This window comes from Mytilus trossulus, chromosome 9 (genome assembly GCF_036588685.1).
Source record: "Mytilus trossulus isolate FHL-02 chromosome 9, PNRI_Mtr1.1.1.hap1, whole genome shotgun sequence".
NCBI classification, from domain to species: Eukaryota; Metazoa; Mollusca; class Bivalvia; order Mytilida; family Mytilidae; genus Mytilus; species Mytilus trossulus.
The window spans coordinates 72,169,630-72,190,775 of NC_086381.1; the positions used below are offsets into that span (position 1 = coordinate 72,169,630).

General features: G+C 33.4%; 1 protein-coding gene across 1 annotated transcript in view; it reads right to left on the bottom strand.

Moving 5' to 3' along the window:
- Positions 1 to 208: 208 nt before the first annotated feature.
- LOC134683352 (pyruvate dehydrogenase protein X component-like) overlaps positions 209 to 21,146 on the bottom strand; it is a 28,558-nt gene continuing 7,620 nt past the window's right edge. Inside the window, exons 4-11 of the mRNA XM_063542607.1 lie at positions 19,268 to 19,440; positions 18,305 to 18,409; positions 14,635 to 14,836; positions 14,233 to 14,308; positions 6,681 to 6,742; positions 3,964 to 4,122; positions 1,217 to 1,281; positions 209 to 499 (exon numbers count right to left, since the gene is read on the bottom strand). Of these exons, the coding sequence (XP_063398677.1) occupies positions 220 to 499; positions 1,217 to 1,281; positions 3,964 to 4,122; positions 6,681 to 6,742; positions 14,233 to 14,308; positions 14,635 to 14,836; positions 18,305 to 18,409; positions 19,268 to 19,440 (1,122 nt within the window). The 3' untranslated portion in view covers positions 209 to 219. The remainder of the gene's footprint in view (positions 500 to 1,216; positions 1,282 to 3,963; positions 4,123 to 6,680; positions 6,743 to 14,232; positions 14,309 to 14,634; positions 14,837 to 18,304; positions 18,410 to 19,267; positions 19,441 to 21,146) is intronic.

A 21,146-nucleotide genomic window follows, 5' to 3' on the forward strand; every position in this document is an offset into this window, starting at 1 on the left:
TCCCTTCCTACCCTACCACATACATTTAAATGGAATAGTCCTCAGTACTGAAAAATCATATAATTATTATCTCAGCAAATTAACAATAGCTTTTCTGTCAGCATTCTAATTTCACATAAAAAAACACAATTCAAGGACATGATAACCTATTGAAGACTGTCAGTATATAGTTGTATCCTGTCTAATTATTTCTTCCATTTCCTTCAAATATTTTCAGATCTAGTATGAACCAGCTACTTTAAGTGTTGATGACAATGAACTTCCAACAATCATTAAACTAGGACTCTCCATTACTTCTTTAAAAACTTCTAAGAATTGTGAAGCGTTTGTTTCATCAATAGCACGACTATCATAAGACACAGTCACTGTCATATTAGTCTGAGGTTGACCATCTTGACCAGCTACAAGACGTGATGACCCAATGGCCATTATAGCAGTCTGTGGGGGATTAATAACTGCAGTAAATTCACTAATTCCAAACATTCCTAAATTTGATATTCTGAAAAAAAGAAAGAAAAAAAGATATCATAAATTTCATTGCAAAAATTTGTAATCTAAATATAGAAAAACTTTGCTAGATTCAGATATTATTGCAATGTTTTATAAGTGCAAAAAATGAGACAGGTTCAAAATCGCAATAATATAAAATTAAATTTAGATTTTTTTTTATATGATATAAATAGTATTTAAGTCTAAATGACAAAATCACAATAATAAATACACGCAAATAGGAATTTAAAGTAACTAATGCATACTTGTTATTGTCATTATAACAACACCTTGCAATGTAACTATATAAAAAACATTATAACAACACCTTGCCATGTAACTATATAAAAACATAACACCTTGCAATGTAAATATATAAAAAAACATTATAACAACACCTTGCAATGTAAATATATAAAAAAAACATTATAACAACACCTTGCAATGTAAATATTTAAAAAAACATTATAACAACACCTTGCAATGTAAATATATAAAAAAATATCTGTTTTTGCCATGATGTTGTCAGTTTGCCATCAACTTATGAATTTTGATATCCTTTTGATATCTTCTGCCGCTCTTTTGTATAGTGATGCAATTGTGATATAAATATAGCACATTTGTATAGCATGTATTTAAACTGACTGTCCAACAGTTTATTTTCTAAATGACAAAATAAAAGATTGTCTCTTGAAATCCTAAAATCTTTACTTAATTTCAAACTTACGTAAAAGTTCCACCTTGAAACTCCTGCAGCTGTAGTTTTCCTTCTCTTGCTCTGACTGCTAAATCCTACAATAACAATGATTGGTCAATTATTGAAGATAATAACCTCAATTTAAAGTTCAACTTTCTACACAGAAAACATAATGCCCTCTTCTATAAATGTAGGTAGAATCTATGTTTTCTTGCAGGGTATTTAAGTTGTATAAAGTACTACATTTCTTCTTGATGTGTTCATAGTCAAACACTATGAGTGCTTGGATTTCATTGATAGTGTTGAAACCTCTTTTATCTCCTCAAATTTCAATAAACTTGTGGAAATCCTAATCCTTTTAAAATTGGCATAGTTTTCAAAGATTAATAAACACCAGAGCAAGTGTATGCATTCTTAAGAGGACTGGTGTTTATGCATAGTAAGTTATCAAAATAATAGTTATGAATGAACAATTATCTTAATTTATTGATCCTGAAACCGGTATTTGATATACCATCCAGTATTTCAGTTACACTAGTAGTGTAACACTACTTGAACAATTTTTTCCTAATTCTATTAACTTTTTGGAATATTTTCTTCCATTTTTCACTGATCACTAGGTATTTACTATATCCACAGTATTCTGTTTACTTTCCCATGATATATCTCCCAATTAAACAGGTGCAGAGTCTTTATATAAGATCCAGAATTCTGTATTTTTAATTATTTCTAAAATCATTCAAAACAATAATTCTCTGAATCGAATCTTTACAATTTTTTAGGACAGTTTTATTTATATATTGATTCACTGTTACACTTGATTTCACTTTTTTCACAGTATTCAGTTTTGATTTCATTTCCAATATATATATGTCCAAATTGAACAATATTAGATCCAGACCAAAACTAGTTTGACCATGCAATTGTCCCTAGTTAAGAATTTGTCAAGGGTGACTGTAGGTGTCACACCACTAATTACTCCCTCAAATTTAGAACATATGTGAAAGTCGGCCTACCCGGACAAAAAATAGTGCATTTGGTGTCATTGTTTACTTAAACTAACTAACAAATTGGCAGAAATGAAACTTTTGGTAAAAGAGAAATATATTAAGACCATTTTGAGCTTAAATTTACTTGTTTATGAGTTTGCATTCAAAATTGAGGATTAATGCACTCCATAGTATACTAATTCAAGATTTCCAGAAAACCAGGGGTTATTTTTAGTGGTACCTCTATTCGGAAGACCTTTTCTTTTTTATATGATTTTATACATCTATTGAAAATTGGCATGTAGAAAGTTGATACATGTACGATTCAGGATATACCTGGTTTCTATAAAGTTAAACTTAAGGTAAAATATGTAGAAAGCTGTAAAAATTGTAAAAATTTGGTTGAACAGATAGGGACTTTTAATTGTGACACCTGTAGTCACTTCTTATTCTTCAAAGAAAACGTGATAAAGGCAGAACTTTGGTACTTTTGGATAATAGGTTAGACTGTAGCAATTTAGTTAAGAGTATATAGTACAACAAATTTCTATCATTGGGGTTACATCTTAGACATCCTCCTAGATGTGTTGTTAAAAAGAAGATCAAAAGAATAGACCACTTCGAGTTCATCCGTCACCGGAAAAAACTCGTCAATTATACGCGCCTTAATCATCGTCATTTGTGCGTTTAGGGGCGTCGTCACTTCCTTCCAATGTTGAGCGAATGGTTGGAAAACTATAATTCTATATTGTACGAATTATTCGGCAAATTGAATTCTCAAAATTGACAATCAACACTGCTGTCATTAGGGAATTGTCAGTAAGTACCTAACGTAAGGGTACCAAAATTGCACCGAGTACCCAAATTGCACCTATTTAGAAAAAATAGCAACGGAAATCTTACAAGATTTCCTAGACTTAATAATTTGTATTTTTATGATTTGATACTATGCACGTCTTTTAACATAGGTAAACATATTTAGATATACACAAAATGTTCACAGTATTTATCAACAGATGACTGTTTACTGAAAAAAACAAAATGTACGAAAACGTCATCATGCGATGTCATCAAAAGGTCATCTTTAAAAATTAGCAAATACAATATATTATAAGTATCCATTTCATAAAATATGAAGAGTAAGCATGGACCAATATCCAATTGTTCAAAATATTTGAAGAAATTAAACAGAAGCTCGGTTATTAGACTTTTGACGGTGTGAATTTAAGCATGGATGCAATTTGGGTACTCCTCATCACAGAAACATAGACAGTTTGGAGGTTGATTCAAACCCATTTTTTTATGACTCAAATTTGGATTAAAAATCAAATAGGTGTACCTATACAATAAAGAAGGATAGGGCTACAAAATAGACACATTAATAAAATTTATTTCTTGATCATAAAAAAACGTAGGTGAAAAAACTGTCAAAATAGGTGCTATTTGGGTACCGTCACGTTACAGAGCAACCATTATTTCTAGTTTATCCTGCACAAAGACGATCACTAAGACGCTTGATGAACGTAAATAGTGCAGGGATACAGGCAAGCCCCTCTATCTGGTAAATGACGTCACAAAGGCGTGCATAATTGACGAGTTTTTGCCGGTGACGGACGAACTCGAAAGTGGTCTATTAGAATTTTTTTTTTAAATATCTTGCATTGCACAAAAACAATGAGCAAAATTTTAAATTAAAATGAAATCTAAAATGTGAGAATTCTATTGTTTTTCTGGGAGTCAAATAGTGTCTTCTTTCTGCTTAGTTTTAAGTCTTGTTACTCTTGTTACCTTTATAGAACTAGATATTTCATCCACTGCTAGATATGCTGCATTCTTTATAATTGGAGTGATGAGGCCCTGGTCGGTTGCCACAGCAACACTTATATCAACATTACTAGACATTTTCACTTCCTCTCCGTGCCAAACAGCATTCAGTGCTGGAACTCTCTGTAATTATAAGTTTAAAATGTTATTATTTATAAAAGGTTTGTAAGTACATGGCCATAAAATCAAAGAGGTGCATGCATTGTCCCCTAATGGTTAAAAATTAGATATACTGGAACAAAATGCTAACTAATCTATAACTTGTCATGGAGAAAACTATATAACAAATATCAAGTCAATATCTACATGGCCATAAAATCAAAGAGGTGCATGCATTGTCCCCTAATGGTTAAACATTAGATATACTGGAACAAAATGCTAACTAATCTATAACTTGTCATGGAGAAAACTATATAACAAATATCAAGTCAATATCTTCAAACATTACGAAAACAAGAATGTGTCCAAAGAACATGGATGCCCCTCTCGCACTATCATTTTCTATGTTCTATGGACCGTGAAATTGGCATTAAAATTAGAAATATCATATCTCAGGGAACATGTGTACTAAGTTTCAAGTTGATTGGACTTCAACTTCATCAAAAAACTACTTTGACCAAAAGCTTTAAACCGAAACTTGCATGATAATTTTCTATGTTCAGTGGACTGTATAATTGGAATCCAAAGTCTAACTTGGCTGTGAAATTAGAAAGATCATATCATAAGGAACATGTGTACTAAGTTTCAACTTCATCAAAAACTACCTTGACCAAAAACTTAAACCTGAAGCGGGACAGACAGGCGAATGGAAGGACAAACAGACAGGCTAATGGATGGACCCACAGACCAGAAAACAATGCCCCTTTACTATTGTAGGTGGGACAAAAAAAGTGTGGAAAACTATTTCTAAATCTAATTTGTTCTCAGCAAATGATTGGTCGAAATTTTATTGTGACGTTAAATTTTCTTTGTTTCTTGAACTTTCTTCTGGATTTTCCTATTCTGACGTCATGAAAACGGCAACCATGCCTGATGACGTCACATATAAAGTATACAACTTTCTTCAAATCTTTGAAAAAGAAGGTTAAAAATCATTAGAGAAACAGATTCCACCACTAAAACTCGTGTATTATGATATTTCTCCACTCTTGACAGTTCAATTTTAACTATTCAAAAAGCTCCGCAAAGCCTCACGCTTTAAGTATTGAAATTTAACTGTCTCAAGTGGAGAAATATCGTAACACACTTGTTGCAGTTGTAGAATCTATATTTCTAAGTTCAAGAACCATAACTCTGCACAAAATCATCATACAGGAACCAAATTTGAACTTGATCTGTAACTTGTCCCAATAAAACAATGTTCCAATTATCTTCAAGCAAGGACCAAAACTCTACACAAAATTATCAGACTGGAACAACATTTACACAATTAAACAAGTGTGGAAAATGGATCAGCCAAACTGACAAATTGATAGAAAGACAGAAGGACAGAGTGAAAACCTTAAGTTCCCTTTGACTTTATCAGTAGGGAACTAATAATTGAATCCACTGAAAATCAGAAAATTTACAGAACGGTCACAGTGCAAAATTCTATGAGTACCCTTTTTTGATAAGGACAAGGATAATATTGCTTTATACAATACTCAGATAGTTTTCTATAAGTGTGAACAATTTTATCAACATCTATTGAACTGTTTAGGAGGAGTTGTATTTAAAAGAATATTAACTCATATTGCAATATTGAGGTAAGTAAATCAATTATCTCCCCTGTAACAAGTTCAACAATATTTGTAATCCTTTTTGCATAATGATATACCTGAATAGTGTTCTAAATATGTGTAATGTTTCAGTGGTATCAGTTGAGCAATTGCAGAGAGCCAGCATTTTGATGGACTGATTGATAGACAACTGCTGACAAAATGTCTAGTTATTCTCTTCTGACCATAGTACTGGAGAAAAATGGGATGAAAATGTTCATTTAACACACATTAAAAAATTAAAGTATCACTGAGGGCTTTTCCAGAATTAATTGTATAGGGTGGGGGTGGAAGGAAGGCACTTTTATTAAAATTTAATGGGTGGTGGTCAATTAAGAAAGATTGTTTGACATTTAAATGAAATATCCAATTTAAAATGTATGCATGGTGGGGTAAAATAAGAAGTGTTTTCCTCCCCCCCCCCTAATTCATTTATTTTTGGAACAGCCCTGAACATGAAGTGGTGTCTGACAGATCTGAAAATTGTTATTTATATAACAACTGTTCAAGCTGTCTAGCTGCTGACCAAATCTACAGTTCAACAGTACCTGAGAAAATTGTGTTGACAAAAGGCTAACATTTAAGCAATACACAGTGTCTTACCTGTAAAGCTATAGCTGATGCCTTTATTACACAGTGTCTTACCTGTAAAGCTATAGCTGATGCCTTTATTACACAGTGTCTTACCTGTAAAGCTATAGCTGATGCCTTTATTACACAGTGTCTTACCTGTAAAGCTATAGCTGATGCCTTTACACAGTGTCTTACCTGTAAAGCTATAGCTGATGCCTTTACACAGTGTCTTACCTGTAAAGCTATAGCTGATGCCTTTACACAGTGTCTTACCTGTAAAGCTATAGCTGATGCCTTTACACAGTGTCTTACCTGTAAAGCTATAGCTGATGCCTTTACACAGTGTCTTACCTGTAAAGCTATAGCTGATGCCTTTATTATAAAATCATTCATTGATACTTTGATGCCTTCACCTATAAATAATCAATTTTGTAAGTTTATACAGTAGAATCAATTTTGTAAGTTTATACAGTAGAATCAATGAAGTGGTTTGTGAAAGAATTTGATCTATCATTTTATAACAAACTTATAATTAGGTCTTTCCACATTTCCACAATTTTGCTTACAGTGCTTTGTGCTTTTATAACAAAATTATTTCACCAATTTGCTAGTTATATCCTCAGGATCTTAAAAATAATTTTGACCAAAGCAGTCCAGAGAGTTATTTCCCCTTTTGTATTTTAAATAAGAAAAATGCAAATGTAACTGGCTTACCAGAAGGGATAGAGACCTAGTGTCTGTTGAACTTTGCAGTAGATTAATATTTATAGGACATAAAGCTGTAGGAACTTTTGCATTTGATTAGTAGATATATAGGAAAATGTCAACCAGAAGTTACCTTTTTAAAACTGTAAGTAGAAATTTATCTTCCTTTCCTTAGGCAAAATTATATGAAACTATATATTTTTAGAATCAGAGTAAAGTAAGATATAATTTGACAAGATAACTTTGATTTAACCAGAAGTGGCTAATTATATCCCTTAATTGATAAAAAAAAAAGTGCCTAAAACATTGTATTTTCAAAATCAGTGTGTGATAAGCTATCATTTAATAGACATAGGAAGATGTGGTGTGATTGCCAATGAGACAACTCTCCATCCAAATGACAATTTACAAAAGTAAACCATTATAGGTCAATGTACGGTCTTCAACACGGAGCCTTGGCTCACATGGAACAACCAGCTATAAAGGGCCTGAAAATTACTAGTGTAAAACCATTTAAACAGGAAAACCAACGGTCTAATCTATATTAAAAAAAAATGAGAAACGAGAAACATGTATAAATTACATAAACAAACGACAACTACTGTACATCAGATTCCTGACTAAGGACAGGTGCAAACATTTGCAGCAGAATTAAACGTTTTAATGGATCCAAACCTTCTCCCTTTTTCTGAAACAATAGCATAACATCACACCATAGATAAACATACGATAAAATATCAATTGGCAGGCTTAACTCAATCAAAAAACATAAATTAATAGCCTGTACATATTGTTATCAAATTTTCATACCTTTAGTGAATTTGAGTGGAAAGACCATCAGTTGTTTATAATCTATGAATGTTATTATGTTTTGGAACTGTTCATATTTTTTCTTACTTTTACGAGTAACAAGTTGAAAACAGTAGTTTCTTTTGAATAACATAAACAGGGTCTGTTCTGTGGGTCAAAAATGATTTATCTTAATTAAAATTGAGAATGGAAATGGGGAATGTGTCATAGAGACAACAACCCGACCAAATAAAAAACAACAGCAGAAGGTCACCAACAGGTCTTCAATGTAGCGAGAAATTCCCGCACCCGGAGGCGTCCTTCAGCTGGCCCCTAAACAAATATATACTAGTCTAGTGATAATGAACGCCATACTAATTTCCAAATTGTACACAAGAAACTAAAATTAAAATAATACAAGACTAACAAAGGCCAGAGGCTCCTGACTTGGGACAGGCGCAAAAATGCGGCGGGGTTAAACATGTTTGTGAGATCTCAACCCTTCCCCTATACCTCTAACCAATGTAGAAAAGTAAACGCATAACAATACGCACATTAAAATTCAATTCAAGAGAAGTCCGAGTCTGATGTCAGAAGATGTAACCAAAGAAAATAATCAAAATAACAATAATACATAAATAACAACAGACTACTAGCAGTTAACTGACATGCCAGCTCCAGACTTCAATTAAACTGACTGAAAGATTATGATTTCATCATATGAACATCAGGCACAATCCTTCCCGTTAGGGGTTTAGTATCATACTATCATAACATATATGAGAAGAACATAACCCGTGTCATGCCAACAACTGTTTTTAGAATAAATGTGTTTAGTTCCGATGCAAAGACCTTATCAGTGACTCAATATTAACGCCAAAATATGCAATCTTTAATGACTTGACAACAGTATCGTAATTATATCCCTTCTTAATAAGTCTATTCAAAGGTTTTGTAAGTTTCTGAGGTGAATACTGACACCTTTGTGCTTTATAAAGAATATTTCCATAAAAAATTGGATGTGACGTATTAGAAGTCTGCATGTTGAGCTATATTTACGAATGATGTCTTTATACCGATGATAAAATTTTGTAAATGTTTTGACTAGTTTGTGATATCGAAAACCCTGGTGTAATAATTTTTCAGTAATACATAAATTTCTCTCGTTAAAATCTAAAACATTGTTACATACACGAGCGAATCGTACAAGTTGAGATATATAAACACCGTAAGATGGTGACAAGGGAACGTCACCATCTAAAAACGGATAATTAACGATAGGAAATGAAAAATCATCCCTTTTATCAAGATATCAAGATCGAGAAAAGGGCAGTGGTCATTGTTAGTATTAGCTTTATTTAAAGTAAGTTCAACAGAAATCTACATTAATACTTTTTTCAATTAGGGCTCTACATTAAGGATGTGGAAGCTTTATATTAATAAAGTTTTTACTTTTTCTGTCAGATTGTCCGTCAATAAATTTTGTATACCTGAAAATGCAAAAAGGATTGGTAGAAAAAACATATAATTTTGGCTTGTTGTTTTTCATAAGAAGCTTAACTTTTATTGAGAATATTGGCAAATCAATTCTGGATTATTTTTTTTTAGTGTTTGTTAGGAAATCAAATTTTTTTTTTTTTTTACATAAAGCAAAATACACGAAAAGTATGGGCTTAGGAAGTTGATGGAATAATTAATACTAGGAAGATATGTTTTTTTGTTTTAGGATTTAAATGAAAATTTAACAAAATTTACAATGTATGGTTTTAACGTACACACAATACAAGTATTAAAAAGAATCTGGTTAATTTCTTTGATCTGGAATAAATATTTCACTTTTATGTGCTTCAACGAATAGATGAAAATATTTTCTTTACATCCACTGACATCAACGAATAATTTATTATCATTTCGGTAAGAATTGTGCTCAAACTATTCCAGTGACTGTCTTGAATTTGCAGTGATGTGTAAACTTTTGTTTTTGTTGATGAGATCAGTTTATGAGATGAAGTTTGCAGTGATGTGTAAACTGTTGTTTTTGTTGATGAGATCAGCCTATGAGATGAAGTTTGCAGTGATGTGTAAACTGTTGTTTTTGTTGATGAGATCAGTCTATGAGATGAAGTTTGCAGTGATGTGTAAACTGTTGTTTGTGTTGATGGGATCAGTCTATGAGATGAAGTTTGCAGTGATGTGTAAACTGTTGTTTTTGTTGATGAGATCAGCCAATGAGATGAAGTTTGCAGTGATGTGTAAACTGTTGTTTCTGTTGATGAGATCAGTCTATGAGATGAAATTTGCAGTGATGTGTAAACTGTTGTTTTTGTTGATGGGATCAGTCTATGAGACGAAGTTTGCAGTGATGTGTAAACTGTTGTTTGTGTTGATGAGATCAGTCTATGAGATGAAGTTTGCAGTGATGTGTAAACTGTTGTTTTTGTTGATGAGATCAGTCTATGAGATGAAATTTGCAGTGATGTGTAAACTGTTGTTTTTGTTGATGAGATCAGCCTATGAGATGAAGTTTGCAGTGATGTGTAAACTGTTGTTTGTGTTGATGAGATCAGCCTATGAGATGAAGTTTGCAGTGATGTGTAAACTGTTGTTTCTGTTGATGAGATCAGTCTATGAGATGAAGTTTGCAGTGATGTGTAAACTGTTGTTTCTGTTGATGAGATCAGCCTATGAGATGAAGTTTGCAGTGATGTGTAAACTGTTGTTTTTGTTGATGGGATCAGTCTATGAGATGAAGTTTGCAGTGATGTGTAAACTGTTGTTTTTGTTGATGAGATCAGCCTATGAAATGAAGTTTGCAGTGATGTGTAAACTGTTGTTTGTGTTGATGAGATCAGCCTATGAGATGAAGTTTGCAGTGATGTGTAAACTGTTGTTTTTGTTGGAGATCAGCCTATGAGATGAAGTTTGCAGTGATGTGTAAACTGTTGTTTTTGTTGATGGGATCAGTCTATGAGATGAAGTTTGCAGTGATTTGTAAACTGTTGTTTTTGTTGATGAGATCAGCCTATGAGATGAAGTTTGCAGTGATGTGTAAACTGTTGTTTTTGTTGATGAGATCAGCCTATGAGATGAAATTTGCAGTGATGTGTAAACTGTTGTTTTTGTTGATGAGATCAGTCTATGAGATGAAGTTTGCAGTGATGTGTAAACTGTTGTTTTTGTTGATATGAGATGAAATTTGCAGTGATGTGTAAACTGTTGTTTTTGTTGATATGAGATGAAATTTGCAGTGATGTGTAAACTGTTGTTTTTGTTGATGAGATCAGCCTATGAGATGAAGTTTGCAGTGATGTGTAAACTGTTGTTTCTGTTGATGAGATCAGTCTATGAGATGAAATTTGCAGTGATGTGTAAACTGTTGTTTTTGTTGATGAGATCAGCCTATGAGATGAAGTTTGCAGTGATGTGTAAACTGTTGTTTTTGTTGATGAGATCAGTCTATGAGATGAAGTTTGCAGTGATGTGTAAACTGTTGTTTTTGTTGATGGGATCAGTCTATGAGATGAAGTTTGCAGTGATGTGTAAACTGTTGTTTTTGTTGATGGGATCAGTCTATGAGATGAAGTTTGCAGTGATGTGTAAACTGTTGTTTTTGTTGATGAGATCAGCCTATGAGATGAAATTTGCAGTGATGTGTAAACTGTTGTTTGTGTTGATGAGATTAGTCTATGAGATGAAATTTGCAGTGATGTGTAAACTGTTGTTTTTGTTGATGAGATCAGCCTATGAGATGAAGTTTGCAGTGATGTGTAAACTGTTGTTTTTGTTGATGAGATCAGTCTATGAGATGACGTTTGCAGTGATGTGTAAACTGTTGTTTGTGTTGATGAGATCAGTCTATGAGATGAAATTTGCAGTGATGTGTAAACTGTTGTTTCTGTTGATGAGATCAGTCTATGAGATGAAATTTGCAGTGATGTGTAAACTGTTGTTTTTGTTGATGGGATCAGTCTATGAGACGAAGTTTGCAGTGATGTGTAAACTGTTGTTTGTGTTGATGAGATCAGTCTATGAGATGAAGTTTGCAGTGATGTGTAAACTGTTGTTTTTGTTGATGAGATCAGTCTATGAGATGAAATTTGCAGTGATGTGTAAACTGTTGTTTTTGTTGATGAGATCAGCCTATGAGATGAAGTTTGCAGTGATGTGTAAACTGTTGTTTTTGTTGATGAGATCAGCCTATGAGATGACGTTTGCAGTGATGTGTAAACTGTTGTTTGTGTTGATGAGATCAGCCTATGAGATGAAGTTTGCAGTGATGTGTAAACTGTTGTTTTTGTTGATGAGATCAGTCTATGAGATGAAGTTTGCAGTGATGTATAAACTGTTGTTTTTGTTGATGAGATCAGCCTATGAGATGAAGTTTGCAGTGATGTGTAAACAGCAGTGTAGGACAGTCGGGCCAGCCAAAGGCTGGCCCGAAATTTTTTTTTTGGGCCAGTAAAAAAATTACTTCACAGGCCCAAACTGCAAATTGGTAGCCCAATTATTTTACTCAAATTTTTTTCCGTGTTGAGCCATAAAAAATGAAAAAAAAACAATATAAATTGATGTTCTTAATTCTACATCAAACCTTGCTGACACATAACCCTAAACAACACATTCCCAGTCTTCATTGTCACTGAGTTAATGAAACCTCATTGTCCAGTGCCTATATAATATAGATCAATATAGGGTTTTGAAGTGGAAAAAGTGACCTCTCATTCCATGAGAGTAGCGAGAAGTGAAGTTCCATTCGATTGCATGGGGATTTCGTGCCCATCACTAAAGATTTTGTTCTTGATTAAAATTAAACAGTTTTCTGCGAATTGATCTATTAAAATTAGAACTGGGAATTTCCGCGATAGTCTATTCGGTCAGTCATTTCAAAAGTTTGTATTTCAGTCCAAAATGTCAGTGCAAAACAAAATCAAATGACCTTTTATAAACGTAATATTTTCTTATCACTTGTTTCTGTCTTTGGTGGTGTACCATCCACAATCGTATGAAAAATATTCCACGGCCCCAACTTGTCTGGCAAAACAGCCGTTGGACGTCAGAGTAATCTCGGACTACGTACGGATAGAAACACTGATTGAGTGCCTGTGGTTGTATCCGTGTTTGGAGTTCCCTTGTCCTTGTTTGGTTTAGTGGGTCAGACGAGCTTTTACTGTAAATGGCTGTCGTTATCTTTTATAAAACACAATTTGTTTAGCGATTGCCAGTTAAGCGTTATTTGACCCACTTAACAAGCAATATCACGCACATGTTTGTCAACGCCATGTTAACTGGTTAATATTCTAATCAATGCACTTATTTTTCTTCTACATGTGTATCCTTCCAATTATGGAACACCTCCTCAACTTGTACGTTTTAAAGATGTAACCAGAGGATTTCCGAAAATGATTGTTCCGAAGTTGGGATGTGTTATTTATAGGAGTAATTACGATTTTGAGAATAATAATGCACTCGCCCAATGATTTATTTTTGGGTCAGTAACTATCTATCTTTTTACACTTTCTAATCGCCCAATCAAGGTTTTGGTCGCATTTGGCGACCAGGCGACCGGCTGTGTCCTACACTGAAACAGTGTTTTTGTTGATGAGATCAGTCTATGAGATGAAGTTTGCAGTGATGTGTAAACTGTTGTTTTTGTTGATGAGATCAGCCTATGAGATGAAGTTTGCAGTGATGTGTAAACTGTTGTTTTGGTTGATGAGATCAGTCTATGAGATGAAGTTTGCAGTGATGTGTAAACTGCTGTTTTTGTTGATGAGATCAGCCAATGAGATGAAGTTTGCAGTGATGTGTAAACTGTTGTTTTTGTTGATGAGATCAGCCTATGAGATGAAGTTTGCAGTGATGTGTAAACTGTTGTTTTTGTTGATGAGATCAGTCTATGAGATGAAGTTTGCAGTGATGTGTAAACTTTTGTTTTTGTTGATGAGATCAGTCTATGAGATGACGTTTGCAGTGATGTGTAAACTTTTGTTTTTGTTGATGAGATCAGCCTATGAGATGAAGTTTGCAGTGATGTGTAAACTGTTGTTTCTGTTGATGAGATCAGCCTATGAGATGAAGTTTGCAGTGATGTGTAAACTGTTGTTTTTGTTGATGAGATCAGCCTATGAGATGAAGTTTGCAGTGATGTGTAAACTGTTGTTTTTGTTGATGGGATCAGTTTATGAGATGAAGTTTGCAGTGATGTGTAAACTGTTGTTTTTGTTGATGAGATCAGCCTATGAGATGAAGTTTGCAGTGATGTGTAAACTGTTGTTTTTGTTGATGAGATCAGTCTATGAGATGAAGAACATCAATTAAAGCCCTATTCCTTTATTTTGGGTCATGTTAATGTGCTGTATAAATAAACTTTCTTTTCTTTTCCCTAATACTAATTCACTCATAGACTTACCTAATAACTGTTTCCTTAGATCAGAAACTGCTTTTATATTGCTCTCTATTGAAATATATGAATGTGGAATTGTCATCTGAAATATACAACTGTCAATTTAAATAATGTTTAACAGGAATATATGTCCATTTTCATAACTTAAATGAATTCTCACAGGCATACTGAAGCTAAGATATATGTGGGGAAAAGTTCCATGTTCAGTAGGTATCATTATTAAAATTAAAATTATTGTCAAACAGAAAGGGAATGACGGAAAAAATTGAAAACTGCTTACGGGTACATAGTACAATTAGTTATAATAAATGTACAGATCAAATTAGATACTTGGTTATATGTGACAAAAGTTTGTGAAAACTTAATATATGAAACCCATTACTTTTCTTAATTTATATAGCCCATTACTTTAGATTCAGTGAGTCGCCTGGCTATTGTTCTTCTCATGTTAGTTAACGGAATATCTATAAACTCCTCTTCTTCTCCAGGAACAAACACAGTGGTAGGGGGTTGGCTCGGTTGGACAACTCCCTCCTTCGTAGGTGTATTTGAGACGGCCCTAAGATCTTGCCTGGACAAACTTTTAGATTTAACATATTTCAGTATGTCCCTAAAATTAAGATATAGATATTTGGAAAAACTTTATTTAAATTGTTAAATCTTAATGATAAAAAAATGTCCCCCCCCTATTTAAAAATCTTATTTGAGATAAAAGAAAAGCAAAGACCAATTAAATTACAAATAAACTGCTTCATGAGCACAGCTGGATACGACAAAGTCCAATCATGAACAGTTGGGGCAAAAATGGACACAGTATTCAAGCTTGATACAGATCTGAATGTGGATTAATTGTAGTTTTAAAATAATTTTTACACATATTAGGTTTTTGACACATATTAGGTTTTTGACACATATTAGGTTTCTGACACAGAATAAATGTAGAAGAACATATAATTGGTTAAATGGTTTGAATTTATAATTTATTTGGTTTTTGTGCAATACACTGTGCACTAGTATTATGCTGTTGAGCATTACTTAGTAAATATGTTTTCACACTATGTACAAAGAATAAGAAATGCAACCCTCCATTTTTCTTTGGAAAATTAACTATTTCTTAAATCTTGCAGAAATAAAAATTTGGAAAAACTTTCTTTTAAATTGTTAGATCTTAATGATAAAAAAATCCCCCCCCCCCAAAAAAAAATAATAATAATAAATAAATGTTATATATTAGTGTGTATGGTCAGAGAATGTTTCTTTGTGTAAGACAGAGTTGTTCCCCTTTTGTCAGTTTCTTGTATTTTTGTTTGTGACATCATCTTTGACTGATGTAGAAAATGGAAGCAGATGTGTTTTCATCTGTCCATATATAATAGCCTCTATCCTTGCTACCCGAGTTATTCCCCAAGTCTGTAACAAAACTAGAGGCTCTCAAGAGCCTGTGTCGCTCACCTGTAAATGTGTTTACTGATGTCGGCCATCGTCGTTGGTAGGCGTGGTCATTAGACACTCTTTTTTAAATTAGATACCCTAGTATTATGATTGTGGCCAAGTTTGGTTAAATTTGGCCAAGTAGTTTTAGAAAAGATTTTTATACAAGTTACAAAAATGACGAAAAGTTGTTCAATATTGACTATAAAGGGCAATAACTCCTTAAGGGGTCCTCTAAAAATTTTGATCATGCTGACTTATTTGTAGATCTTACTTTGCTAACCATTATTGCTGTTTACAGTTTATCTCTATCTATAACAGTATTCAAGATAATAACCAAAAACTGCAAAATTTTCTTAAAATCACAAATTTTAGGGCAGCAACCCAACAACAGATTGTCTGATTCAAATGAAAATTTGTGAGGGGATATATCTTATTCTGATGGACATTTAAATATTGAAAGATTTGCCCTAAATGTCTTAGTTTCAAAGATATAAAGCAAAAACTGCATTTTACCACTATGTTCTAATTTTAGCCATGTCAGCCATTTTGTTTGGAAGGCGGGGTCATCGGACACATTTTTTTAAATATAAACCCCAATGATAATTGTTACCAAGTTTGGTTAAATTTGGCAAAGTAGTTTCAGAGAAGAAGATTTTTAGAAAAGTAAAAAAAAATGACGAAAAGTTGTTAAAAATTGTCTATAAAGGGCAATAACTCCTTAAGGGGTCGACTGACAATTTTGGTCATGTTGACTTATTTGTAGGTCTTACTTTGCTTAACATTATTGCTGTTTACAGTTTATCTCTATCTATAATAATATTCAAGATAATAACCAACTAGAGGCTCTAAAGAGCCTGTGTCGCTCACCTTGGTCTATGTGCATATTAAACAAAGGACACAAATGGATTCATGACAAAATTGTATTTTGGTGATGGTGATGTGTTTGAAGTTCTTACTTTACTGAACGTTCTTGCTTCTTACAATTATATCTATAATGAACCTTGCCCATTAGTAACAGAGAAAAATATTTGGTAAAAATTTACATAAATTTACCGAATTAATGAAAATTGTTAAAAATTGACTATAAAGGGCAATAACTCCTTAAGGGGTCAATTGACCATTTAGGTCATATTGACTAATTCGTAGATCTTACTTTGCTGAACATTATTGCTGTTTACAGTTTATCTCTATCTATAATAGTATTCAAGATAATAACCAAAAACGGCAAAATTTCTTTAAAAATTAACAATTGGAGGGCAGCAAGCCAACAACCGATTGTCCAATTCATCTGAAAATTTCAGGGCAGATAGATATTGACCTGATAAACATTTTTATCCCATGTCAAATTTCCTCAAAATGCTTTGGTTTTTGAGTTATAAGCCAAAAACTGCATTTTACCCCTATGTTCTATTTTTAGCCGTGGCGGCCATCTTGGTTGGTTGACCGGGTCACGCCACACATTTTTTAAACTAGATACCCCAAAGATGATTGTGGCCAAGTTTGGATTAATTTGGCTCAGTAGTTTCAGAGGAGAAGATTTTTGTAAAAGATTACTTAGATTTATGAAAAATGGTTAAAAATTGACTATAAAGGGCAATAACTCCTAAAGGGGTCAACTGACCATTTCGGTCATGTTGACTTATTTGTAAATCTAACTTTGCTGAACATTATTACTGTTTACAGTTTATCTCTATCTATAATAATATTCAAGATAATAACCAAAAACAGCAAAATTTCCTCAAAATTACCAATTCAGGGGCAGCAACCCAACAACAGGTTAACAGATTCATCTGAAAATTTCAGGGCAGATAGATCTTGACCTGATAAACATTTTTACCCCATGTCAGATTTCCTCTAAATGCTTTGGTTTTTGAGTTATAAGCCAAAAACTGCATTTTACCCCTATGTTCTATTTTTAGCCGTGGCGGCCATCTTGGTTGGATGACCGGGTCACGCCACACATTTTTTAAACTAGATACCCCAATGATGATTGTGGCCAAGTTTGGTTTGATTTGGCCCAGTAGTTTCAGAGGAGAAGATTTTTGTAAAAGCTAACGCCGGACGACGACGGACGACGGACGACGGACGACAGACGACAGACGACGGACGCCGGACGCCGGACGCCAAGTGATGAGAAAAGCTCACTTGGCCCTTTGGGCCAGGTGAGCTAAAAACTGCAAAATTTTCTTAAAATAACCATTTCAGGGGCAGCAACCCAACAACAGGTTGTCCGATTCGTCTGAAAATTTCAGGGCAGATAGATCTTCACCTGATCAACATTTTTATCTCTGTAAGATTTGCTCTAAATGCTTTGGTTTTTGAGTTATAAGCAAAAAACTGCATTTTACCCCTATGTTCTATTTTTAGCCATGGCGGCCATCTTGGTTAGTTTGACGGGTCACCGGACACATTTTTTAAACTAGATACCCCAAGGATGATTGTGGCCAAGTTTGGTAGAATTTGGCCCAGTAGTTTCAGAGGAGAAGATTTTTGTAAAAGTTTACGGACGACGGATGACGGACGCAGGACGACGGACGCCAAGTGATGAGAAAAGCTCACTTGACCTTTCAGGTCAGGTGAGCTAAAAATACCTTGACAGATATTTCCTTAAATGGAGAGAAAACCCAAACCTTAGAATACCCACCCTTTGAGAAGTCTACCATGTGGACCAGATGGTTGGACTGTTGCTGCTGTTATATTGTACTCTTCTAAAAGTTTCCTGACAGATGGTCCTATAGGTATCTCTGTGCTGAAATATATATATATGCATTCATGTAATACATGGACAGTAGAACTTGCTTAATCTGCCACCTGGGGGACCAGAAAAAATGTCTGTTTAAGCAGGGTGTTGGAATACTAAGGTTTTAATTTTTCTGCAAGGATAGACCTATTTTGGGACCATGAAAATGTGTCCATTAAAACAGGAAGTAGGAATACTCAGGTGTCAGATTAGGCAGATTACATTGTACAATTAACTTTTTACTAAAGGAAATTTCATTTGTCCACATATAACCAAATGTCAAAATTTTGAAATGCTAAAAGAGTTATACTAAACTAACTTGAACCCTATACCTAACCCTAACACTAGCACTAACCAGGCTAAACCCTAGTCATAGAGTCATTTTTTATGATACTGTGGATTCATTTATTTTCGTGGGTACAAATTTTCGTGGTTTGAGGAAATTTTACATATTCGTGGATATTTCATTTCGTGGTTTTGGCAAATTCTACACTCATTCCTTTAGAAAATTTGTATTTCGTTGAACATTTGAATTTGTGGTTCTCCTGTACCAACGAAATCCACGAAAATTGGTATCCAACGAATATTAATGAATCCACAGTAACTCCATGTATTGTTTTGTTAAATCAACATCAGGAATACAATTGAGTGCATGTCTTGAATTCATTAACTAGAGTTAACTCTGTATTAGCCATGTTATATAAATATTAGAAAGCACTTAATATGGGTTAAACACCTTCTCTTGGTTCTGGTTGAGTTTAAATCCATAAAAATTACTGCAAATTTAGTGTTGACACAGAAATATGTCTCTACTGTGAATTGCAATTGTAAAATATAATTTATAATGATTTTGTATATCTAACTTACTGTGAAGTTTTAGTTGTTGTAGTGTGGTCTTCAGTTGACTTTTGTGATGTGGTGATTGGTTCTGTCTGTGAACCAGACTCTACAGGTATCTCTGCTGTCTTCCAATCATCTCCTTCTTCTACCATCACAGCAATTAATGTGCCAATCTTGATGTCAGTAGTATTCTCAGGTTTCTGGAAGATGAATTCATTTGATCAATATTCAATCTGTATTTTCATTTTCTATAAGATTTAAAGATTTTTACCTTGGTTTAAATCTTACTTTTTACAGATTTTTTACTTTCTGTGAGATACGGTAATGTTTGTATCCAGTCGAGAATTCAGATTTCAATTTTATATCATTGACACATATCTGAGAATATTTCTTTCAAATTATTATTCATTATAATATCAATAATAAATGAAATAAACAATAAAGCTTTGAGGTTAAAAACTAGAGGTTCTCAGGAGCCTGTGTTGCTCACCTGTATTTACTGATGCTTTGGAAATCATGTGAAATACGGTTAAATCATAATAAATACTATTAGATAAAAGATATTACTATAATGATATCTAAGCTTAAGATAATAACCAAAAACTGTAAATTCCTAAAATTCACCAATTCAGGGGCAGCAACCCTACAACAGGATGTCAAATTCGTCTATAAATTTCATCGTCAGATACTTCATACGCAAATGATCAATGTTTACTCTGTTAGATTTGCTCTAAATGCTTTAGTTTCAGAGATATAAGCCAAAAACTGCATTTAACTACTATGTTCTATTTTTAGCCATGTTGGCCATATTGGTTGGCAGGCGGGGTTTGGACACATTTTTTCAAACTACATACCCTAGTGATGATTGTGGCCAAGTTTAGATAAATTTGTCTCAGTAAATTAGGAGAAGAAGATTTTTGTATATAAGATTGTAAAAATTTACTAAAATTGTTAAATAATGACCCTTTCCTCCATTGAATTTTTTTTTTTGCACACTTCATTCATATAGGTGAAAAACAACTATTTCATCAAATAAATTTAAGTCAGATATTCCTATGATATTCCTTTTCATATTGGATACAAACTTTATTAAGTCAACTGCAAACACTTTGTAGTTGAAGTGTTTCAACTGAGGTACTACACAGGCGTCAAAAGGCGTCATTATGGAGTAAAGGGGGTGGCGTCAAAAGGCGTCATTATGGAGGAAAGGGTTAAGGGTCAACCAACAATTTTGGTCATTTTGACTTATTTGTAGATCTTACTATGTTGAACATTATTACTGTTACAGTTTATCTTTATCTATAATAATTTTCAAGATAATAACCCAAAACTGGTTGATTAAATTGTCTGAAAATTTCAGGACAGATAAACCTTAACCTGATGAACATTTTGACCATAGTCAGATTTGCTCTAAATGCTTTAGTTTTAGATAAACCAACAAGAGGCTGTCACAACGAAAGCAAACTAAATTTATTAACATTTATTTGTGTACTGGCAATATCACAAGAACAATTTTTGATGAATGGTGAAAGTGAAAAATTGTCAATATCAAATTTGACCTCCATTTTGTAGTCAGTATCAACATATTAAAATTTGAAAAAGCTCAGATTGAATGGTTCATGAGTAAATGCAACAACGTGAATGGAAACACCATTTTATGATCTATCAAGAACCATAACTCCTGAACGGTAAAAGTCAAAATCGTCATTATTGAACTTGACCTCTATTTTGTCATCAGTAACATCATATTAAAATTTGAAAAGCTTTGGTGGAATGGTTCATGAGAAAATGCACATAACGACTGGAAACACCATTTTTCAATCTTTCAAGAACCATAACTCCTGAACGGTAAAAGTCAAAATCGTCATTATTGAACTTGACCTCCATTTAGTCATCAGTTACAACA